General features: G+C 41.4%; 1 protein-coding gene across 1 annotated transcript in view; it reads right to left on the reverse strand.

Annotated features, from left to right (window-relative positions):
- The window catches only part of LOC142584757 (uncharacterized), a 152,761-nt gene that overhangs the window by 77,990 nt on the left and 52,227 nt on the right, over positions 1 to 22,544 (reverse strand). The window contains exons 24-28 of the mRNA XM_075694994.1: positions 13,730 to 13,924; positions 12,234 to 12,347; positions 8,395 to 8,473; positions 3,902 to 3,983; positions 3,641 to 3,727 (exon numbers count right to left, since the gene is read on the reverse strand). Of these exons, the coding sequence (XP_075551109.1) occupies positions 3,641 to 3,727; positions 3,902 to 3,983; positions 8,395 to 8,473; positions 12,234 to 12,347; positions 13,730 to 13,924 (557 nt within the window). The remainder of the gene's footprint in view (positions 1 to 3,640; positions 3,728 to 3,901; positions 3,984 to 8,394; positions 8,474 to 12,233; positions 12,348 to 13,729; positions 13,925 to 22,544) is intronic.

A 22,544-nucleotide genomic window follows, 5' to 3' on the forward strand; every position in this document is an offset into this window, starting at 1 on the left:
ATCAATCAATCAATCAATCAATCAATCAATCAATCAATCAATCAATCAATCAATCAATCAATCAAATCTTTATTTCCAACGACAGTTGGGGGTCCCTTAGGCGAAAAACGTTAGTAACACCACTTGAAAATACCTAAAGGCCCACGTACATGACAGCGGTATTACGATTCATACGTTCAAAAACAAATTTACAATAATCAAGTAAAGTATGCAGTTCAAAAAAAAAATTAAGAAGAGGTTGTGCAAATACAACAACGGAACAACAGAACAAATAATGTCAATATATAAGTACACTCCAGAACAGTTGTACATTATAGTTGAAATATTCAATGTTCACGTGAACACACATCATAAAATGGCGAAAATAAACGTGTTACAAGGAATAATGAAACATACTTGATCATGTTCGGGCAGTACAAAACACATTAGATAAGAGTTAGAAAAAATTCACGCATTTCTTTTTTGTAAACGTAGAAAAGTTGGCGTCTTTCTCTTCATATTTATTAAGTAGGGACGGCAGTGTGAATCGAAGAGACTGCAAAAAATAGGTCGTGCGGGAACGAAGAACAAGCCACTTGTCGGTGCTGCGGGTGCGTGAATCAGTGTAATGCATGCTTATATTAGATAAATCTTTAATAAAAACTTTGAATTGCTCGTTTGAAAAGAAATAAGCATACATTAAACGAAAATCGAACATGCGTTTCACACTGAATATTTTATAGCGGGTAAACAATGTAACTGTAGAACTATTGCGCGGGACGTTTGCAATATACCGAAGGGCTCTTTTCTGCAATAGGTGAATTGTATTTATGTTACTAAGGGTTGTGGTGCCCCAGACTAACAGGCAGTAATTTATATGGGAAGAAAACAGAGAATGATAAATCTGAAGTTTAGCATTTTCTGGAAGAAAGTGCCTACATTGTGACAGAACACCAGCAGCACGCGATAACGATTTAGTCAGTGATTCAATATGACACGTCCATGTCATATGAGCAGAAAAAGTCACGCCCAGAAGTTTATGTTTCTCCACTATTTTGACGGGTATTCCCTCAAGCGTTAATGATTGGTTGACGTTGACTTCAGTGCCTCGCGATCTGAAAAAGACAGCTTTTGTTTTTGTCGCATTTATTCGTAGGCCATTAGCTGTAGACCATTGCAGCACATATGAAAGTACACTTTGAGTTCTCGCAACAATTTCAGTTGGATCTTGTACAGAAACAAAAATACTAGTGTCATCCGCGTAGAGCAGGAATGAGGCGTCATTGTTTATCTTAACAATATCATTTATGTAGATATTGAAGAGCATTGGTCCTAAAATGCTTCCTTGAGGTACGCCACAAGAAATGGTTTTAGAAGATGAAAAACAGTTAGCAATTGAGACGCATTGTTTTCTTTCAGACAGATACGAACTAAATAGTGAATTAGCTACACCACGTACCCCATAAGCACTTAATTTCCCGAGTAAAATGTTATGGTTTAGGGTATCGAAGGCTTTGCTATAGTCAATGAAAACGCCCAGCGTAAGCTTTCTTTCTTCGATGTTATTAATTATCAGTTCTTTTTGAGCTAACAGTGCAGTCTGTGTAGATTTACCACGTTGAAAACCGTGCTGATACTCCGAAAGTATACTGTGTTTGTTGAAGAAGTTATTTACGCGGCAGAATATTATCTTTTCTAATCCCTTGGAGAATACAGGAATTATAGAAATTGGTCGGTAATTATTAGCATCATTAATATCTCCACCTTTAAATATAACAGAAACTTTTGAGATTTTCATGAGATTTGGGAAACAGCCAGACTGAAAGACTAGATTAAACTTGTAGGTTAAACGAGGAGCAAGGAGGTCAATTACGTGCTTAATCGCCTCTACCTGAAATCCATCGACATCGACAGCTTTACTGTTTTTTAGAGAAAGAAATGTGCATACTATTTCTGCTTCATCTGTAGGTGCGAGAAAAATTGTGTCAGTATTATGGTAATTAATGTTAGTATGAGCAATGCTTCCCAGTGGTTGCACCGCATTAGCAAAGTGCTCACTGAAGTGCTCGGCTAGATGCACACCGGAAAGTTTGTTCCCGTTAATGGTTATTTCCGTCAATGTATTCTGACCCGCTTTGCGGTTCAGTGCCTGATTGATGGCTTTCCAAACTTGGTTTGGGCGCCGTCGACAGATGTCAGAAAACATGTGGTTATAGTAGGAGGCCTTTGCCTTTTTCAACGCGGCAGTTAGTTTGTTTCTGTAAGTTTTAAAGGCCTCAAATTCTTTAATATCACGTGTGCGCAAAAACTTCTTAAAAAGGCGACCTTCTTTCTTGATCATTTTGATATGCTCGCGCCCTACCCAAGGTTTTCTTCTTTTTCTGTTAGCTTTGGTGCTTACGTAAGGAAAAGATGTGTTGTAATGACTAGTGAATATAGATAAAAATTCACGATAGCTCTCATTTGGGTCTAGCTTATCGTAAACAGAAGACCAATCTTCCCTCAACATACGCATGCGGAATGAAGTCATATTTCTGCTAGACATACATCTATGTTTAACGATATCCTGGCAAGTTATTTCATTTTCAGTAGCTTTAGGAAAAGCAATAAAGACAGGACAGTGGTCACTTACGCCGGCGCATACCGTGCCAGCTGCGCTTACATCAGTGTCTATGCTGACGATAAACAAGTCTAGTATGGACTGGCAAGTTGTCGTTACGCGTGTTGACGTAGTAATGACGTTATTGTAGCCACAAGCGTAAAGTTTGTTAAGGAATTTCCGGGAGGTCAAATTATCCTTGAGAAGGTTTATGTTAAAGTCGCCACCTATTTGAGTGTTATACTGGTGAATTGTTGAGTATTCTAACATCTCCTCAATAAATTCCAGGAATACACTCATATAAAAGCCGCCCCCAGCAATTATGAAATTGCCTCTCCAGCTCCACTGTCGCCCAACCTAGCAGAGCTATTCATGTTTTCACTTTCAGGACGCTGCCACAGACGTGGTAGTGCACAAAAACGTTTCAAAAACGCAGAGCAAGGGGTCTCGTTAACTATGAGTAACATCATGTCTATATTCATAATCTAACTGCTGGTCGTTTGGTATGTGGGTATCTCTATCACATCTCCTCTGCTTCGAAGCTACAAGGACTCGTTTTCAGGTTTTTTAAATGGCAGAAGTGGCACAAGACTACACGCACAGCATGGCCCAGCAGCAGCTCTGGGCATGAGTGCACTGGATCATGAACTTTTTGCAGGAAGTCAGCAACAAGTGGCCCATTTTCTGCGGGGGCTGAAGCCAGGCTGCAATGCCAATCGAAAGAAACAATAACAAGGAAGTGCACAGCACAGTCTGCACATCCATTCCAAAGCAGAAGCCTTGACTTTCTCGGCTCCTTAAGAAACAGAGGTGGCTCCTTTAGCAAAAGCTGATGAGATCTGCCTGGCAACATGACTTACATATATGGCACACTACTCCTTAAGTGACAGCGCAAGTCGGGAATGACCCGTACACGAAGCACACCATACTCGCATAACACACACAGACATGCACTCCAAAGGCTATGCTAGCTGTATCCAGTGTTGGCTTGCTGGAAGACTGGTGACGGCACTGTACCGTGCACTTGCCGAATTCCCACGCACTTCACACTGGAAAACTTACTCTAGGCTGGCCACTTTCGCGTCCAGTTCTTCCACTTCTTTCGCAGTCTCGCAGTTATTTTTCTTGAACTGCATCAAGTATTCTCGTCTGCAGAGAAGAGAGAGAGAGAGAGAGGAAGAAAGAAAAGCAATTAAAAGAACAAGCTTCATAATTGTTATAACTGACATACTTCCACTTCTCACGTACACACACGCACACACACGCACACACACACAAAATAAAATTGAAACGAGGGTTGCAAGAGGGAGGAAAGTTCGTTACCTCTGCATGCATGAGTCTGTGATGGTCTTAATTAAATTCTTCTGGATGCTGATTTGAAGCAAGGCAATCTCCTTATCAAACCCTGTGCAAAAGGAACAATGCTTAATAATATGGAGCCATATATACACTAAAGCAAATAACCAAGATTAAAGAAAGACACTCATATCATCTGTAGCTTAAGAGGAAGCTTTAGCTCGTGGGCAATCTACATAGGAAAGAAGAAATTGTTTTTTTTTGGCAATCACTGCACCACATTTAATGAGCTTTGTTGCATTTAAAAGAAAAAGTTAAAATCTAGCGACTGTTGATAGCAAATGATTAATCTAAATCATCTATGTTTAAATAAAAGTAGTTCGAAATCAGAAATTTTCAGCAAACGATACTATAGAGTTTACAACTCTACAACTCAACAATAAAGAATGATATCAAAATTCTGTAAATTGCATTTAACAGTACATCTAAAGTGGACAGAATTGATGGCTCACAAATTGACCATTAATATCTGAGTAGGACTTTTGCAAAACTCTTGTAAACAATGTAACAAATTCATATAGGATGTAAATTAATATTCCAAATTTGTCTGCTTTATGTTCTCTAATGGATGTAGTTTACAGAAGTGCGATATCTGCTCTTCATGAAGAGCTATGAACTTGTAGACTTTGTGCTTCTATTTTCCTTCAAGCTTACAAAGTTTTGAAAACTCCTTATGAAAAATTCAGGCATTAAATCAATATTTTCCTTCCAACAGTCACTACAATTTAACTTTTTCTCTCAAATGCAACAAACATCAATAAAATCAGCCCAGTTTTTATCTTAGAAAAGTGTTTCTGCATTTTACATGTATATTGACATGTGTACTTGTTTATCGGGTGACCACGTTTCCCCGTCTAACAAATGCTATCGCTCAGCGCAGGACACACCTGCATGTACCAGAAATTTCTCGAATGTTATCAATCCACTGTCTGTTGTTACTACTACATGACAATAGAGTTGGGCCCGAGGTAAAGCTTCCTCTAAGATTCGTTAAAACAGACGTTTGGGCGAGTTGGTAAGACATATTTGAAACAGAACAGCGCGGTATTCACGGGGCCCATATGTAGTCTCACTCTAACAGAAAGACTAAATATGTTCTTTTCCTGAAAGCGAAAGTAATTATACACTAAGTGAGTGCACAGTGCCGCACCATCTCATGTGCAGAATTAGAGGACATGTGGTTGGTGACGTTACTGTAGTGTAATGAAAAGCTGGCAATTTTGACGCTAAAATTTGCGTTCAAGCTGTGCAACTGAGCCTATCGAGCAGAAGTTCCAAAAACAAGGATGTGTGAGGGTTTGTTGAGGTAGAGCTGATTTTTACCTGCTTAAAAACAACCTGTACTGGATAAAGCTGCTGCACTGCACGTATTGTGCTTTCTCTTGAGCTTTCCGTGTTTACACAGCAAGATTGCACATGCAGAATGGGTAATTGAGTGTGCTTTTCTTGAGCAAGTTTATTTCTTAAACACCTTCCAAAGGGCTCTTCACCAGGCCCCATCGCAGTTTTGTTATACACTGAAAGCTGGAGAGCACCGTTGAGGGTGAGTTTTACCGCAACAATTTTTAAAAAGGGTATAACAGTAGTGGAGACCGAAGCAAATGAAACATAATGTCCAGAATAAGTTAAATAAAGGTAGCGCCATCCTTTCATCATGAGCCAACCAATGAGGGCAGCGCTCCGCTGCCCCGCTTCCTTACTGACATAGTGCGGCTGTGATTGCGCTCACTCCATTGTTGCAAAAGAGATACCATGATTGCCCACGCCCATAATTCCTGTAATTCTTTCCAACCTTGTACTTCCACTCCCCACTGAGACCACCAACTGTATGCAATGGCAACAACAGAGACCGACGGTGACATGACAATGACACTATTCATTGGCTATAACATCCAAACCAGCGAAGGGCTGTGCTGAGAACGACTTGGGCATCGCACACCAGCTATGCTGTGTAAGCGTACTGCCTGCAGTTGCCTCGAAAGTATATGTACAGACTCTACTACTCTCTGAATCTGCATCACACACACTTCAATTCTGTACATACCACTGACTGCAATAGCTTAGTGGTTATTGCGGGCGGCTTGGAACTGCAACCTCCCGCAGAAACTACAACTGGAAGTTTCTGCAGAATTTGCACCACTGCGCAAGTTCAATCTCCAGTTGTGATGAATGGGCCAAGTCCACCATATGGTTAGGGGGTCCGCATGACGAAGGTGTAATGGAAAGGACGAAAACTCATGCTGTCTCAAGCTGCTGTCGCATGCTGTAAAAAGGAAGACGGAAATGTGCATTCTGGACACACATGACAGCTGCACGGCCACCATTGTCCACCTTGTTAGGTTTTGATTACTTGGCCATTCTTTAAAAAAAAAAAAAGGTTTTTAGGCCACCTTTTTCCCAAAAACAGGCTCAATCCAGCAACAGCGCTTGTGCCAGCAGTGGAAGGCAGAACGCTGTCCTAGCTTTGCCACAGAGCCAACTGAGCAGAGTGTTGATAGTATGTCTACTTCATTGTTTTTGCAACCAAACACATTCTGGGTCTCTGGAGACCCTCCAACCACCCCTCGTGCGTAACAGCACATGTACAGTTGATAGCTGGACGACGGCGGGGACGGCAGGAATGTGCCTTGAGTGTCCCAAGGCTCCCGTGTAAGAGCCGAAATGTCTTCTTTTCTTTTAAGTTTACTTTGGTTGGCGTAGTGCCCTGGGATTTGTCTACCTTTTCACCATGTCCTGATATAATTGTTATCGCAATAGAACGGTCATCATCAAAAAGCACAATGTACGCGTGATAATATATTACCCTATAGTACACCCTGCCGCCACACATTGGTAAACATAGTACACTGATGTGAAAGTTTCCACCAAGTCTGAAATTTGCCGTGATACCGCAGTTGCTGCACAGGAACGGTTTCTGCTGCCGCTGTGGCTACAATAAAGAACCATTTCATGCTTAAGATATATAAGCCTACTTCTGTGCACTGGGTGGACTGAGACATTGCTTTTCTCTTTTAAACATAGTCGAGCATCTCCAAAATATAGAGCGCATATGTAGCAAACATTCTTTTAATTTTGAAACCATAACAGTTTCCAAGCAACCATGCTTTCCGAAGCAATAAAATACAAATGATAGTGAATGTAAAGATTAACATGCAACCATAGAATTTGACGTGTCTGCTTACATTACTGCTGTTAATGGATACCGGAAATTTTGCCTGAAATATAGTGTCATTTTCCGATGCAAATGTAGGACAAACAAATAAACAAGACTGAGCGCTCTTATTTGTATACTCAGCTGTCCCGCCTTCAGAAGAACTTCACTTTGGCCTAGTTGGTATTTACTGCATATCATATTGACCGCAAAAAAGACGGGGACAGAGGGAGAGAACACATAAACAGCACGGGCGGTCCTCACCCAGAAGGTAAAAGGATCTAGGGGCAAAGTAAGGGTGAGGACGACTACTATGGCCATAAGACCTGAAGTAGTGCCGTATATTCATAGGGTCGCTCACAACCTAAGGAAGGTGGCAGGCAGGTTTGGAGTCCCTCTTGTCTTTTCAGCCCCTCTTAAGCTGGCGCGGCTCTGCCCCCGCACCTCTCGTGATCCTAAAGGAAGGCAAGGTTGTGGTAAGAACCACACCAAGCCGTATGCAAAATGCAATGTAGAAGTTGTGTACGAAATCCCCCTGGCGTGTGGCAAGTCCTACATAGGGCAGACTGGACGGTGCCTAAATGATCGAGCCAGGGAACATGAACAAAAGTTAACGAAAGATGAATTGGCGCACTTACCTGCGCACTGCAATGTCTGCTGCTGTGCACCTCTTTTTGAGGAGATAAAGATTCTGGGGAAAAGCCATGACCAGACTGCACGTGAACTGATGGAGGCTTATCACATAAAAAAGAAAGGCGAAGACTGTGTTAGCGATACCTCCATTAGGTTGTTTCAATCGGAAATAGATTTTTTTGATAATTGGTTGCCACGCTAAGCTGATGTGTATTCTTGTTTGCTGCGACCTGCACATGTTCTTTTTGCCTATATATGCCCATGGGCTGCCGTGAATAAAACTGTTGAAAGTTACCGCCCATGCTGTTTATGTGTTCCCTCCCTCTGTCCCCGTCTTTTTTGCGGTCAATATGATATGTCCTGCCTTTGTGGTGAAAAATATAGCACTATGTGGAATAAACTAGCCAAACAGTACATTCATGCATCTGAAATCTAGCAAGTTCAAAAGATGACCTTATTTCACATCCTCTTGAGCGTCACAGTGGTACACTAAAGCTAAGGAAAAATGAAGACGTGGCCATAGTTGATAATGAGGGAAGAGGATGACGGGTGCTCTCGATTGGGGTTTTGTCATGTAGGAAGTGCTGGCTGAAGCCAAGTGCAGCCTGGCAAGAACAATTGCAAGCAGCATGCCACATATGTAAAGCTGCAGGCTGCGTATCGCCTGTATACGCACATGGTTTGGGCCCATACAGGTATGGGTCCTGCAGACACAGTCTTCTTCTGGATACCTCATCGTCGTTCATCGGGGCTCTCTGAAGAAATAAAAGGAGTGGAAGGCAAGCCTTGCTGGATGTTGCATAGATATAATGTCACAGCTTGAGTGCACAGCTATGCAAAATTCAAGTGCGCTTCGCTTATGAATAAAATTATGTGTGGAGAGCTACTATTACCATGGCCCAGGAAAGGCTGAACACGCAACCTGTACCCTTGAGAACATTTACCATTTACACATACTATTTGTTACAAGTGGATATGCTCATTAGTGGCTTTGATAATGAAGGCCTCTGCTCATTGCGCAGTTGCATATTGTCCAAACACTGACTGAAGTTGGGGGAGAGAAGGCGTTGCTGATGGTGGTGGTTTAGTACATTTTACTGCATGGCACCTGGGTCGGTTTGGCAACCTGCAGCAATAAAGTTATCCTGTAGAACAAAAGAGCTAGAACTTTGTGCTTGTGTCTCCAGAAGGTAACACTGTATGTAAATAGGAGATGGCTCCTGTATTTACACGACATTATTTATTTCCTGGGAGGAATAGCACACACAGCCTCCACGATTTAACATAGTTTGCCACTTCACCGTACACCAATATTCAGTGAGATCATGGCATAAAAGCTCTTGTCATTTCACAGCCCTGAAGCATAATAATAATATTTGGAGTTTTACGTGCCAAAACCACTTTCTGATTATGAGGCACGCCGTAGTGGAGGACTCCGGAAATTTTGACCACCTGGGGTTCTTTAATGTGCACATAAATCTAAGCCCCCATCGCCCCCATCGAAATGCGGCCGCCGTGGCCCTGAAGCATCTCCCATCCTGATCGATATTATGGCAAGGCTTGTCCTGGGGTTAAGCTCAAATTCAACGAACAATTTCATATTCAACAGTCAGTTGTACCTTGAAATAAGTGACACATCAACAGGCATAGCACAAAACTATGTTAACATAATCCTGGGCTACATGGGGTCCCATTTTCTTTCAGCTTGCGGTATCAGACCATTTTTATAGACACGCAGTCTAAATTATATCTTCTCTGTATGGCCTGGTCTCAGATGAACTTGACAAATTCACAGGCGTTTTCAATCAAGTAGACTGCATGAGACCATTTCCTTCATGCACACTTTTTCCCGCAAATAAATAAATTTGCTTCTTAGATAGTGGAGGACAGTTCACTGCTGACTTAAACGTAAGCAAAACACACGGATAGACAACGGTAGTCGCACTTTAAAAGCAGTCACCTGTGTCACTACAAGACCAACATTTGTTATCTTCAAGGCGCACAGAATAATAATGATTTATTCGCACGCGAAAGATTTTCAAGAAAACACCGAGTCAGTTGCGTGGCATGTCTATATGATGGCCAAAACTACCTGCCTTCTATCATTAATGACGTTATTACCAAAGTGGGAAATTTGGATCATCACAAACTACTGCATGAACAATATTAAGATAGCTTTATATGATACACCCAAAAACAGAAACGACGCCATAGCGTTAGTCGCCAGCCTTGCAGGTAAAGCGGAAGTGAAACATGCAAACACATACAGACCATACAGTATCAAAAAGCAGGCACTCCAGTTTTAAATATTTAATGAAGGGTGGACTTGACTGTGATTAACCGAATGTCTATCTCCCAGAGTATGAAGCACATGTAACAGATTTTCACATTGTGTAACCTGCCTTCCACATTGTCCCATGTTTTTCTTTGTCTATCCTGCCTGGACACCCCTAGGATCTGCAGTATGTAATAAATAAATGAATGAATGAAATCGAACTTTCAAAATATACCCTGAGCAAAACGAGAACAAGGTGAAAGCGGGAGCCAACGTTTCGACAAGTGGACTTGTCTTCTTCAAGGCGACATATGCCCTGTGCTTCAGTGATGACTGTCCCTAATTATTAAAATTGCTGATTCGAGACATAGTAATAGTTCTGACGGACAAAATTCAGGGCAAGGATGGACAGAAGAAAAGTATCCAACAGATAATTTACTGGCTTAATTGCAGGCAGTATATGCAAGTTAGGTTTGAAATTGTAAATGTTAGGCCGCCAATGCAAACTGCATGCTTGTAGCTAATGACAAGCTCATAAGAATTCAAGGGCCAAGTCCAAAAAGCTTTTCCTTCATAAGTGCTCTTTCCCACTGGTCGGCCACTTTTGCTAATAATATGCAAGCCCAGCATCATGACTGGCTGGATTGTGCTTTTACGAATACGTCTAACATGAATGTTTTCCTGAATGCAGGCCCAGGGGCCCTATAATGCAAAATTATTCTGATCTGTTTTTATTTTAATCTCCTGACATTAAATTTATGTAACCGCCGACCCAAGCATCAGGCAGTGACTCGCAGCATTGTTTGAACAGGCCAGTGAAACGCGCTCCTCGCATATGTGCTCCTAGGAGGTCACTTTTTTTTGTATGCTTTCAAAGAGAATAGCATTGCCTTACTTGACAGGTTTCTCTTACCTAATTGGCTGACCAGAGCCAAGGAGCACACAGAATTGGAGACAGTTTCGGTGTGGCTGTGCTAGCGCAGTGACTGTAGATAACCTGATGAGGGTGGTGTCGGTGCTGGTCATTGGTCCGCTTCTTTTGCTTAGCTTTTGGTGTCTGGTATAAAATCGTGGCAGCGAGCAATGAAAAGCGGGGGCATAAATATGCAGCTAAAACGGATCCTCAAATTTCTCAGAGCGATGTTGTGCATGTTCCGAAAGGGCTCGACAATGCTATACTGCCACGAAAAAATTGTTATTGTACGCAAAAGATCCATTCTCCTGGGCAGCTCCGAGTAGCCAGTGCCAGAGCGATTGGTGGGCAGCCATCATCTATTCATTTCGGAACGGGGGCAGTGTCCGGCTATTCCGAAAACAATTCAGTTTTCTTTGGCATATTAATGCTTTCTTTAAGTGTACATGTCACTTTTATGTGGTGAATTCTCATGGTTTTGTGACGTTGCGTGACAGATGGAGGAAGTGGGCACAACCTGAAAACTTTTGACCAATAGCAGAGGCTAATGCCAAAAGTGGTGGAGAATCATAAATAATTATTGTTCTTTTATTTGGTATAATCATGCATGATCACTGTGTACACGTCATATCAGATGAAGAGCTTTTATGGTTTTCCTGATGTCGCATGAAAGACAAGCGAAGTGGGGGTGGCCCGAAACAAGTTTGACCAATCATGGAAGATTGATTACAGAAATGGAATAGAAAAGTTTGGAACAGGTTTGTGTTATAGAGCCTCAGGAACTGTATTCACAAAACTATCTTCCTCTGGAATTGTTAGTAAGAGCAAATTTTAGCTAATCGTGACGCTGGAGATACATTATTAGTGAAGGTAGCCGATAAGTGGGAAAGAGCACTTACAAACGAAAAGCTTTTTGAATTCGGCCCATGAATTTTAGCGTGAAGATGAAGCGGTGCAGTCAGGCACCAACTGCTGCTACCGAGCTCGACATCGTACAGAACGAAAAGAGCACAAGGTGTAACCACCAGCACTGTAGTTCGTTTGAGCAGGAAATCTGGGTTTCCTTGGGCTGAGGGAATGTCAAGGTGGGTTGGGTAAGCCCGTCATGGAAAGAATCTGTTTGATTAACTCGACCAGCTTGGACAAATGCATGTAAACTCAGTCTGATCAGTCTGGGTCATCTCAACACTTCACCTGACCTGCTCACATCCAAGTTCAATAAACGAAGCTTATACTTTAGTACTATTAGTGAGCAGCCATACTATGAGCATAACTTATGTGAGTGCAAGAAAAGAGAAAAAAACAAACAGAGCTGGCTGCAGCTCACCATTCCGTTGATGTCCTTGAAGTAGGGGTGACCAAAGACCACCCAAGAGCGCTTTCTAGGTGGAAGTTGGCCTGGGCGCTTCCTAGCATTGGCAACGAGTTCGTTGACCATTTTCTACAGCAGCAATGTGCGGATGCCCGAAAGATGAAAAACAGTGGTTAGCATTTTGATGGTTGCCTCCTGTGGAAGACAGTTTTCACTTTGATTTCACCAAGCACAGAAACTATACTTCATCTTGCCAAATCTGTGCAGTGCAGCGAAAGCTCAGGGGCCACATTCACAACACTTTTTCTTCACCTGACATTGTCAGGCTGTGTTCATTCATAATATACCAGGATTGACTGGAAATCGCTCTTTCAAACAATTCTAGAGTAAGAGAGTTTGTGAATACAGGCCCTGGGCCTGTATTCAGTAAACACTCTTCTGTTAGAGTTTTTTGTAAAAGCAAATTCCAGCCAATCCTGATGCTGGACATATTAATGAAAGCAATTAGTAATGGAAAGAATGCTGAATAACAAATAGCTTTGTAAATTCGGCCCCAGGAGAAAGGCTTGTCCATCATACACTACTATACTATTGCTCACGTGCGCGACGGATGGTTGAATGGAATGATTGTTGGTGCAACATGAGCATGCCATTCTTTCATTTCCTTCTTTATCTTGCTCTCAGCAAGCAAAAGACAGCAGCTTTGCAGCTACTGCCTCTTTTTCAATGTAGCAGGAACACAAACACACACACACACACACGCACGCACGCACGCACGCACGCACGCACACGCGCGCACGCACACACACACACACACACACACACACACACACACACACACACACACACACACACACACACACACACACACACACACACACACAAAGGGACGGAGTGGTTTAGAGGTAGAAGCAGTGCGTAATACAAGGGAAATCCAGTCTTTTTGAGAGCAGTGGCACTGATATTATTGGCTCCACCTGGCTTCTACTCTGCATGCTATGAGAAATCAGTCGTTGGGGGGAAGGGGTTCCTTTTTATTTCCAGATTCCAGCCTTTGAATGCAAAATTAGCGTACTGAGTACCAAATTTGTTGATTAATATCACAAGATGAAAACGCTCCAGAACTATTAAACAAAATAGAGTTGCCTTCTAATGCAATCGACTCTTTCGGGTAACACATAAAAGTACACCACAGATGCAATATTAGAAAAGTTGGTTTACGTTATTCATTGACTCTACTTGTTTACGGAAATTGTGTGTGCTGAAGTGCATAAACCACCAGAGCAAGTAAGATTTGTGTAGTTACCATAGCATTTTCACTACAACTAACGAAACTTCAGCTTTGGAACTACTGTATATTCCTGGACAATTTTTGTTCCGAATCGATGATCGTTATTACTTTTCCCAGCTCAGGCTCTGTTCGACATCCTGCTCAAAAGCGAAATTTTCATCATGTGTTCACTCTGACGGTCTGTATTCCATAGTCCGCTCTGACGGCCTGTATTCCATACCTGGTTCTCACGATTCGTAGCGAGATGCTCCTTCAATGTCTCAATAGCAGACATCAGCTCGTTCTGGTATAGCCGGTTCACTCTGAGGCACTCGTTTATGGATGGCGGCTCCTGTTCACCCCACTCCAGACATGAAGCAAAGTGCGTGTGGCGATCTTGGCTTTTCTTCCTATTTGGTATTGGTGAGCGCTTGCCCTGCGGATTTATTTTCCGTACGATTTTTGTTAGAAATATGAACAATCGGATTAGTTGGCAATATCCTGCTAAATGCAACAGCACAAAGTGTGACAAGGGCATGGAAAGGAAAAACGACCACATGTGATGACTTCTGATCGCTGGATACTATACAGAAGCCGCAGCTTGTGTTGCCTTGCATTTGCCACTGTGGCGAATGAGTGTTATAAACATCCATACTTAGTAAATTTAGCTTATTTTTCACTTTCTCCCTGTTTTGGTTGTTGAAGACAATTGCATGTCCTTTTTTCAATGGCTACAGCAGGCTGCACTTATTATTATTATTATTATTATTAGTATTATTATTATTAGCAGTTGGTGGCAAAGCTTTCACTGAATACTTATCGCCACATTTATCGTCTTGGCAGGTGCTGCTTTAGCTGCCATGAAATAACCTGGAGCAAACTTGTGCGGCTGCGGAATTCTTAGTCCCAAGCATGGCCCGAGCCTTCACCTGGGAAGTTCAGGCGGTGTTCCTGGTGGCCCGCTTAGCTGTTGTTCAAAGTAGCCACTTCCAGCTTTGACATTGCACCAAACCATGGCACCTGGATCTTTCACTGGACTATAATAGGCGCTCCCGAATCAACATTGCTCCACAGTCGGTGGCGAAGCTATTACTGAATAGTTATCGCCATGTTTATTGTCTTGGCAGGTGAGCCATTAACTTCAAAAGCATAGTTCGTTGCCTGTGCTGCAGACTGCTGTCTGATTATGTTGAGTCTCGTGCTGATGCTAAAAGTAATGTGTTATGTTGAACCCTGTGCTGATGTGATAATTATTGAGCGAACAGAATATTCAGCGTTGTCTATATTTTTGTGACCTTGCCAGACTGACCCAAATGTACATCGTGCTCAGAGAAGCTGCCAGGTGATGGCAGGTTCCTGAAATGTTTGGAATGCAAGCTAGGCTATCACCTTGGCAAAAATTGCTTGGGTGTGGCTGAAAACACCTTTGCAGCAATGGGTGTGGCTAACGGAGAGGCCTGGAAATGTAAGCAATGCAGAACACCTGCAAGCGATAACAGCTTATTAACAGCCCATAGTCCTGAAGGCACTGCAGTAGCTGCGATCCTACCTCTTTCACAAAGGAATTAAACACTCTCACGGAAGAACTAAGGGGTATTAATGACATGGCAGTCATTCTTTTGCCTCTTCAAGAAAAGCTCAACAAGCTCTAAGCTATGAAACAAAAAAATAGATGAAGTGCTATCGGTGAAGGAGACTATAGATTAATTGAAAAACTCTGTACAGTTATGACACAGCCTATGACACAGATGATGTAGACAAAAGGGTTTTGATACAGACGAAAGAGTCAGACTCTGCCTTGGAAAGCCTAGAAACTCAAGTGTTGCTGAGAGCAACTGTGAATACCCAATCCAATGAGGCTGTTCAGTTGCAGGCTGATACTAATGGCTGTGAGCAGTGTAAGAGACTGTTGAACCTGGAGCTACGCAGGCTTCCATTTTTATCGGGAGAAAACTTGCGAACTGCTATCACGGATCTCGTACAGAAGCTGGAAATAATAGATTTTGGACCCTGTGACATAGTTCTGGTCCACTATCTGCCTGCCAGAAAAGGTAAAACGCCGATTGTGCAGATTTGATTTTCGTCCCCGTTTTTTGCGGGACACTTGGCTGACTGCACGTTGCAAGCTTCGTGCCTCGGCATAGAAAAAAAAAAACAAAAAAACGCACCTGCTATGTATTTTAATGAAAACCTGACCCTAGCTACTAAGGAACCTTTTTGGAAAAACTCGATCTAAAGGCAAGGAAAACAGCTATAAGTATGTCTGGGTAGGGAATGCAAAGATCTTTGCACAAAAGGAAGACGGAGGCCCTGCCATCAGGATTGCCTCAGTCACTGACATCGATAAGATGGTTTAAATTCATGGTGATAAACAATATTTCTCTCCTGGACTTTGGTTCATTAGGACCTATCTTCGAAAACTGTGATAAGCATGCTATTTCAGTTGTTCATACAAACATAAGAAGCATAAGAAAATACTGGGATCAACTCCTTGTTGATGTTGCTGACTTTTTGGCCTTAGTGGATGCATTTATACTGTTGGAGATTAATGTTCAAGACGATATGTTGTTGAAATTTCATGTACCAAATTACCAAGAACACTTTTTTACAGGAACATCCAGGAGAGGTAGTGGAATAGCAGTATCCATCAAATCTAAATGGGTAACTACAATTACGACATTTTCCTTGTGGGGGCAGAAAGCCTTGCCTTTCACTTGGAAAATTCTAATGTGGTTTTGGTGTTAGCTGCAATGTATCGTCCCCTCTCCGAACGTGTGCAAAAATTTTTGAATGAATGAACGCAATATCTAAGTTGCTTATTTCCTAATTCGAACATTTGCCTCATTGGAGACATAAAACATAGACATTTTAAGCTCAGAGAAATACATGGTTACCAATTACTTGAACACCTTAGCAGACTATGGCATTGAGTTAGTTAACAAGGAAACACGAGAGGAGCTTCTTTTGTCTCACATTGTGACTTCCTGTATTGACCACATGATGGTTCATTCAATAGTTTTTTCAAATGTCAATTCCGTTCGAGTGACAAAAAAGCTGGCAGACCACTATTTTATAGGATACCATCTTTCATTCTAAAGTTCTCATCAACGCAACAGTAAGGAATCCCAATACATTGAAATATTTGATTCCATTAAATTTGACTGGGCTAGTTTCCCACTATGACTGGAATGCAATGTTAACAAATAGTTGTCCGAATAGTGTATATAGTGATTTTATAGCGGCGATTTTCTGTTTAAAAAAGTCATGTAAAAAGAAACAGTCTTGGTCCGAAAGCGGCGTCCACACCTATACTGGTTGAGCAATCGGATAATAAAAGCTACTGAAGAAAAGGAGGACATATGGAAATGGTGTCAACAGCAACCTGAGGATGAAACGTGAAAAGGCCTATATCGAGAAGCTTGGAACAAAGTTACAGCACTGATGCACTGCTCTAAGAGGAACTACTATTGTAATAATTTTTTCCCTCGAGTTATAAATCTGCTAGGATGTAGCCCCTGGCAAATGAGCTTAGAGTCTCTTATCCAGGTATGTATTTGGACCCGATAACAAAGAGTTTCGGGGCTATCAATCCAAGTGTCACAGACAGCTTCAATTATTTATTTTCTTCGGTTTGTGCTGATAATGATGGACCCACTGATACTGTTGATTTCAATAATAGTCTTAGTTCAATAACCAATTTGGCATTTCTTCCAACAATAACTAAAGAAGACCTATATAGATTGCTGCATCAATCTAGAAAAAGCTGTGCTGTCGGTCTTGATGGCATATCAGTAGAAGACATACATCTGAATGTCAGAGTTTAAGTCGATCCGCTTCTTTTTATTTTTAATAGAATCCTTGATACTTGCAGAATACCAGATAAACTAAAGAGAGTGCCTGTGACACTGATATCTAAAGGTGGAGATGCATTGAAGCCAGAGATTGAACTATCGCCCCATCTCTGTCCTTCCTTTCATAGTGCAGCTGTTGGAAGGACACGTGCTTGAGAAATGATCGAAGGGTTAGTTCTAAAATATAACATCTTATCACCTTCCCGGTATGGCTTTGTGTATGGTAGAAGCATGCATGTGCTTTTTGAAAAGCTGTCAAATCTTCTATGTAAAACATTTGAACATAAGGGCTTTTTTTAGATCTATCTAAGGCATTCGATTCGGTATGCCACAGTATTCTATGTGCTAAGCTACAAAATTATGGGTTTCGGGAAGATTTCCAAGCATATCTACAAAACTACCTGGTAATTTGGCCTCAGATTGTATGTATTGGTGACCTAAAGAGTTCTTTGCGGCATCTTAATCCAGGGGTTCCACAGGATTCAGTTTTGTCTCTGCTTCTTTTTAATTTGTATGTTTGCGACTTGGGACTTCGTGCACAATTTTCCAGTATGCTGATGATACGTTGCTTGTTTCTAAGCACATGGAGTATGAAGCAACTGTAGCTTTACTTCAAAGCAAAATAAAATATGTGATGAACTGGTTTCGAAAAAAAATCATATAATCTGAAAATGCACTTAGTCTGTTCTGTTTGAAAAATCCATTAAAGGCTCTTGTAATAAGTCAACCTGTCTTCCTTCACGGTTCTGATTGTTTAGACTGCGTTTGTGCCCCACTACAATGTACAGACAGTGTCGAGTACCTTGGAGTCTATTCTGAGACAGACCTATCTTGGAAAATTCAAATGGCTTGAATTTGTGCACGGCTACATAATGTTGCATGTGTATTTTACCATATGAGGAGGTACGACATTTTGCTGTTTTTTTTTTAATTGCAGCGAATTTTGGAAATATAAAATTGACAACAGAAGCTTGATGTGGGCAAGTTGGTTTTGCATACTTGAAGAAATGAGCGCTAGGAAGACGCGGACTAAAGGAAGAACATGTACAACGGACAAGGTGCTACTTGCAACTAAATGTTTTCTTGAAGAAACAGGATTTTATATAGATACAACCTAGAATAGCACTACCGGGACATCACGACCTCCCTATCTCATTAGAAAAGCTATCTCTTTTTCGGTAAGCATTACTGACGGGCAGCTAATGCACATGCCCTCGGCCTTTGCATTGTAGAAAGCTTCTAATATCTCCCGTTCTAGTCTATCTCTAGAACGTGCCAGAAACCTGGTGTCACGAAGATACGGAGGGCTATTGTGACGTTTACAGTGTTCAGCTAGATGGCCCCCCGCATTGTTATTTACGGCCCAATTGTGCTCATGTGCCCTTTCATTGAAACAACGTCCGGTTTGACCGATATAAACCTGTTGGCAACTTAGGGGTAGCTCATATACGACATTACTTTTGCAAGCCGTGTGCTACGCTGCATGTTTCTTAGAACATGGTTCGGGTTTTGCCTTTGTCAGCATAGGGCATATCTTGGGCAACTTACACGGTGCACTGAAGTGAAGATTAACATTGTGCCTTGGCGCAACCTTCTTGAGGTTGTAGGACACCCTGTGCCAATAAGGAATCACATGTAATCTCTTCCTATCTACTGGCTTTTCTGTATTAATGCCCTCTCTTGCCTGTTTGATCTTTTGAAGAAGCTTATCGCAGAAGCTAGAAACTAAAAGTGAAGGGAAACCGGCTAGGCATAGCCTTGAAACCTGGTTATTAAAGCTGCTTTCTACTTTGTGGATGCAAGTTTTATTTCGAGCTTCCTTTAGGCAAGCCACTGTGACTTCTCTTTTTACTAACTTAGAGTGGGCACTGTCGTATGAAATTAGCTGCTTGTTCACCCTCGGTTGGTATTTGCAACGGATGTGCATGTTCATTAGAGTGAGATTGAGGTCCAGAAAACGAATGCTGTTATTCCAAGGCCTTTCGCACGTGAAGTTTAGAGCCTCCGATGCATTTCTAAAAGTGTTAATTATCAATTCTAGTGTCCTCTATCCTCGACCCTGGAACCACGTTAACAACCAACAGGTAGTCATCGACGTACCTCATTATGGAAGGAGCACATGACTGGTTCAGAATGCTATTTACACACTTGTCAAAGGCGCTAAGAAAGATGCCTGAAAGAATGGGAGCGAGCGACGATCCAATGCAAATACCCTTGCATTGTACATACTGTTGGTTTTTGAAACTAACGACAGCGGAACGAAGATAAAAGTTCAACAGTTCTAGAAACTGGCCACTATTCACTCCGGTTGCACAACTGAACCTAACTTCACCAAAGTCTTCGATTTTGTAACTAATGGCGCTGAGAACTCCGTCATGAGGAATCGCATAATACAGGTCTTCAATGTCCAGTGAAAACGCGTACACATTGCTCCAAGTACTTTGTTCTAAAGTCAGTACGACTTCTCTTGAGCTCCGCGTGTTCGTCCTTTAGTCTGCGTCTTCGTAGCACTAATTTCTTCAAGTAAAATTGACAGCCTATTAAAAAGCGTACTAAAAATTGTTCTGTACAACCAAACTACGGATAACTTATTTCGAGATTTAGAAATGCCTGATTTTGAGTCGTTATTTCATTCGACAATTGAGATGCGCTATTTTTGGAGCAATGATTTCCGCAAACTTGTCCATAAGAGTGTTGCTTTGCATAAACATCCCAGCTATGCAGTTCCTTGGACAAGAATTCATTATGGAAAAGGACAAAAAGGGTATTATATTCCCCGCCTCTTCCGAGTTCAGTAGCGGGTCAGAGATATTTGTTGGGATTAAAGAAGGCCCTGAAAGCAATGATAGAATAGGAATTTTCACATGCATACAGTCTCTTTTGTTGTAGTGTGATCTTTACCAAAATTATAGCACGACTATATTATCCACTCCGTTTTAAAAACTTTTTTTCTTGTTCTCGATAGGTTTTAATTTTATATCTTGTTCCACTATTACTCCATTTTAATTACTGTCATGTGCTACGTGTTTTCATCTGAACATTAAGTGTTGTTTACTTGGCATGTTTACCTGAGGAACCTGATATACATTTTTCTTTGTTATCTTTTTTAGTTTAAGTACATTTAGTTTGTAATAAGGTTACAGAAGGCATTGCCTTGACTGCCAGGTTGCTGCCATACAAGCCCACGGAAGGCTTCGGCAGACCTAGTAAAGATATCTGTACAGATTTCTTATTTGTAGTAAAGATTATTATTATTATTATTACTTAAGTCAGCGTAACCTCTAGTAACTTCAGAGGTACTGCTTTTTTACAAAATAGAAATAGATTAAAATTAAATTAAATTATGGGGTTTTACGTGCCAAAACCACTTTCTGATTATGAGGCACTCCTTAGTGGAGGACTCCGGAAATTTCGACACCCTGGGGTTGTTTCACGCGCACCTAAATCTAAGTAAATGGGTGTTTTCGCATTTCACCCCCATCGAAATGCGGCCGCCGTGGCCGGGATTAAAATAGAAATAGATGTAACTTCAGTGCTTCTTGACAGTATAGTCAAAGAATATATGTACTGTTTTTTTTTAGCATAAACTGAATTTTTAAATATTGTCTGCGGCTTCTCTTGAGTCCTTGAGCTAGATTACTCAAAATAGCCAACATTACTTGCATGAGAAATCAAAATGCATAATCGACTAATTAATTTTCTAATTAATTAGATTATGGCAAATATTGAAATTTACAAATTGTAGTCAGTGAGTTCTGAAGGAGTATGCATATGGAATAGATTTTCAATATGACACCAGTTTCGAGGTATTAGTTCCAAAAGTTGGCCACAGCATACATTGGCATCCCAGTTATTTTTTTGCTTCAATGTATAAAATGACATTTTCTCAAAAAAAGTAAGTGGAACAACAGTGTTCCTGCAACAGTGATCCATTCCTGCAAGTTTCACGGTGCATAACTGGTGTCATCCTCCACATTCGCTCTAAATGGATATGCCTTGTGAACTCACGGGCTACAACTCATAAATAGCAATATGGGCTGTAAAGTAATTAATTAAAACAATAATTAATGAATTTCTGTTAACTAGTTCATTGCGCAATTTTTATTTCTCATACGAGTAATGTTCGCCGCTTCGAGTAATACAATTCGAGGACTAGAACTAAGCTGCTGCCACAGGCGACTTAAAATTCTGTATGGGCTCTAAATGTGTGTGTGTGTGTGTGTGTGTGTGTGTGTGTGTGTGTTTGTGTGTGTGTGTGTGCGCATGCGTGCATGCACGCGCGCGCGTGTGTGTGTGTGTGTAAAACATATTTGTTGCATGTCCTGACCACACAACTCAGCTCTATGGCCAAAATGTGCGGGCAAGAAGAGCGCAACAGCATATGCTTTTTCCGTACAGGGCAGTGCAAGCAATTTTTGTAGTAGGCTGCACAAGATACAATGAAATTAATTAAACTGTATGTCAACGGGTGTTAACTCAGTCATAAGAAATCCTCTATTTTACTCACTTTGTGCCTTCATCACGACACGCAAATGTTCTAATCACTAATGGGCATTACAATTTATGCCACATGATGAAACCTGCATCATGGATCATAATTGCTCATTTGTTTATTGTGCTGAACTGTTCTTAGGAGATGTGTCTGACCCGTTCCTGTTAAAACACTTTACCAGAAAATACATTTGTCATACCTTGGTTTATTTTTTCAGTATCCATTTTGATCTTTACGAAAAACCTAAAATTATTGCTGTTTGTATGCAAGAATCAACGCCGCCTTGTTGACATTCCCTCTTAGGAAATATTTCTGATGAAGCTGAATGAAATCTGTCATTTATTGCTTATTTCCCGCCTCTCGCCGGCAAGCAGCGAGAAATTGTTTCGTTATCAAACAATTATCAGCACACCTTTAACACTCTGTTCAAGACAACGGCAAAGTCGCGACATTGAAATGCATTTAACCAAGTCTGGAGGCATTTCAATAAACACTCAGAATATTAGAACTTGGCAAAAAATATTTATCTCCACATCATTTCCTGCAGAAAAGAGGCTCGCTGGCCCTGGAATACTTAGTCCATAATGGGACATTATTTCACAGCAAGGCTTTGGTTTCTGAAAGCACCAAACTAACAGTGCCAGATTAAGGAATTATGGGGCCCAGGACCTAATTTGCAGTGAGGGCCCAGCAATGATGATGGTGATGGGGAT

This window comes from Dermacentor variabilis, chromosome 1 (assembly GCF_050947875.1).
Source record: "Dermacentor variabilis isolate Ectoservices chromosome 1, ASM5094787v1, whole genome shotgun sequence".
NCBI classification, from domain to species: Eukaryota; Metazoa; Arthropoda; class Arachnida; order Ixodida; family Ixodidae; genus Dermacentor; species Dermacentor variabilis.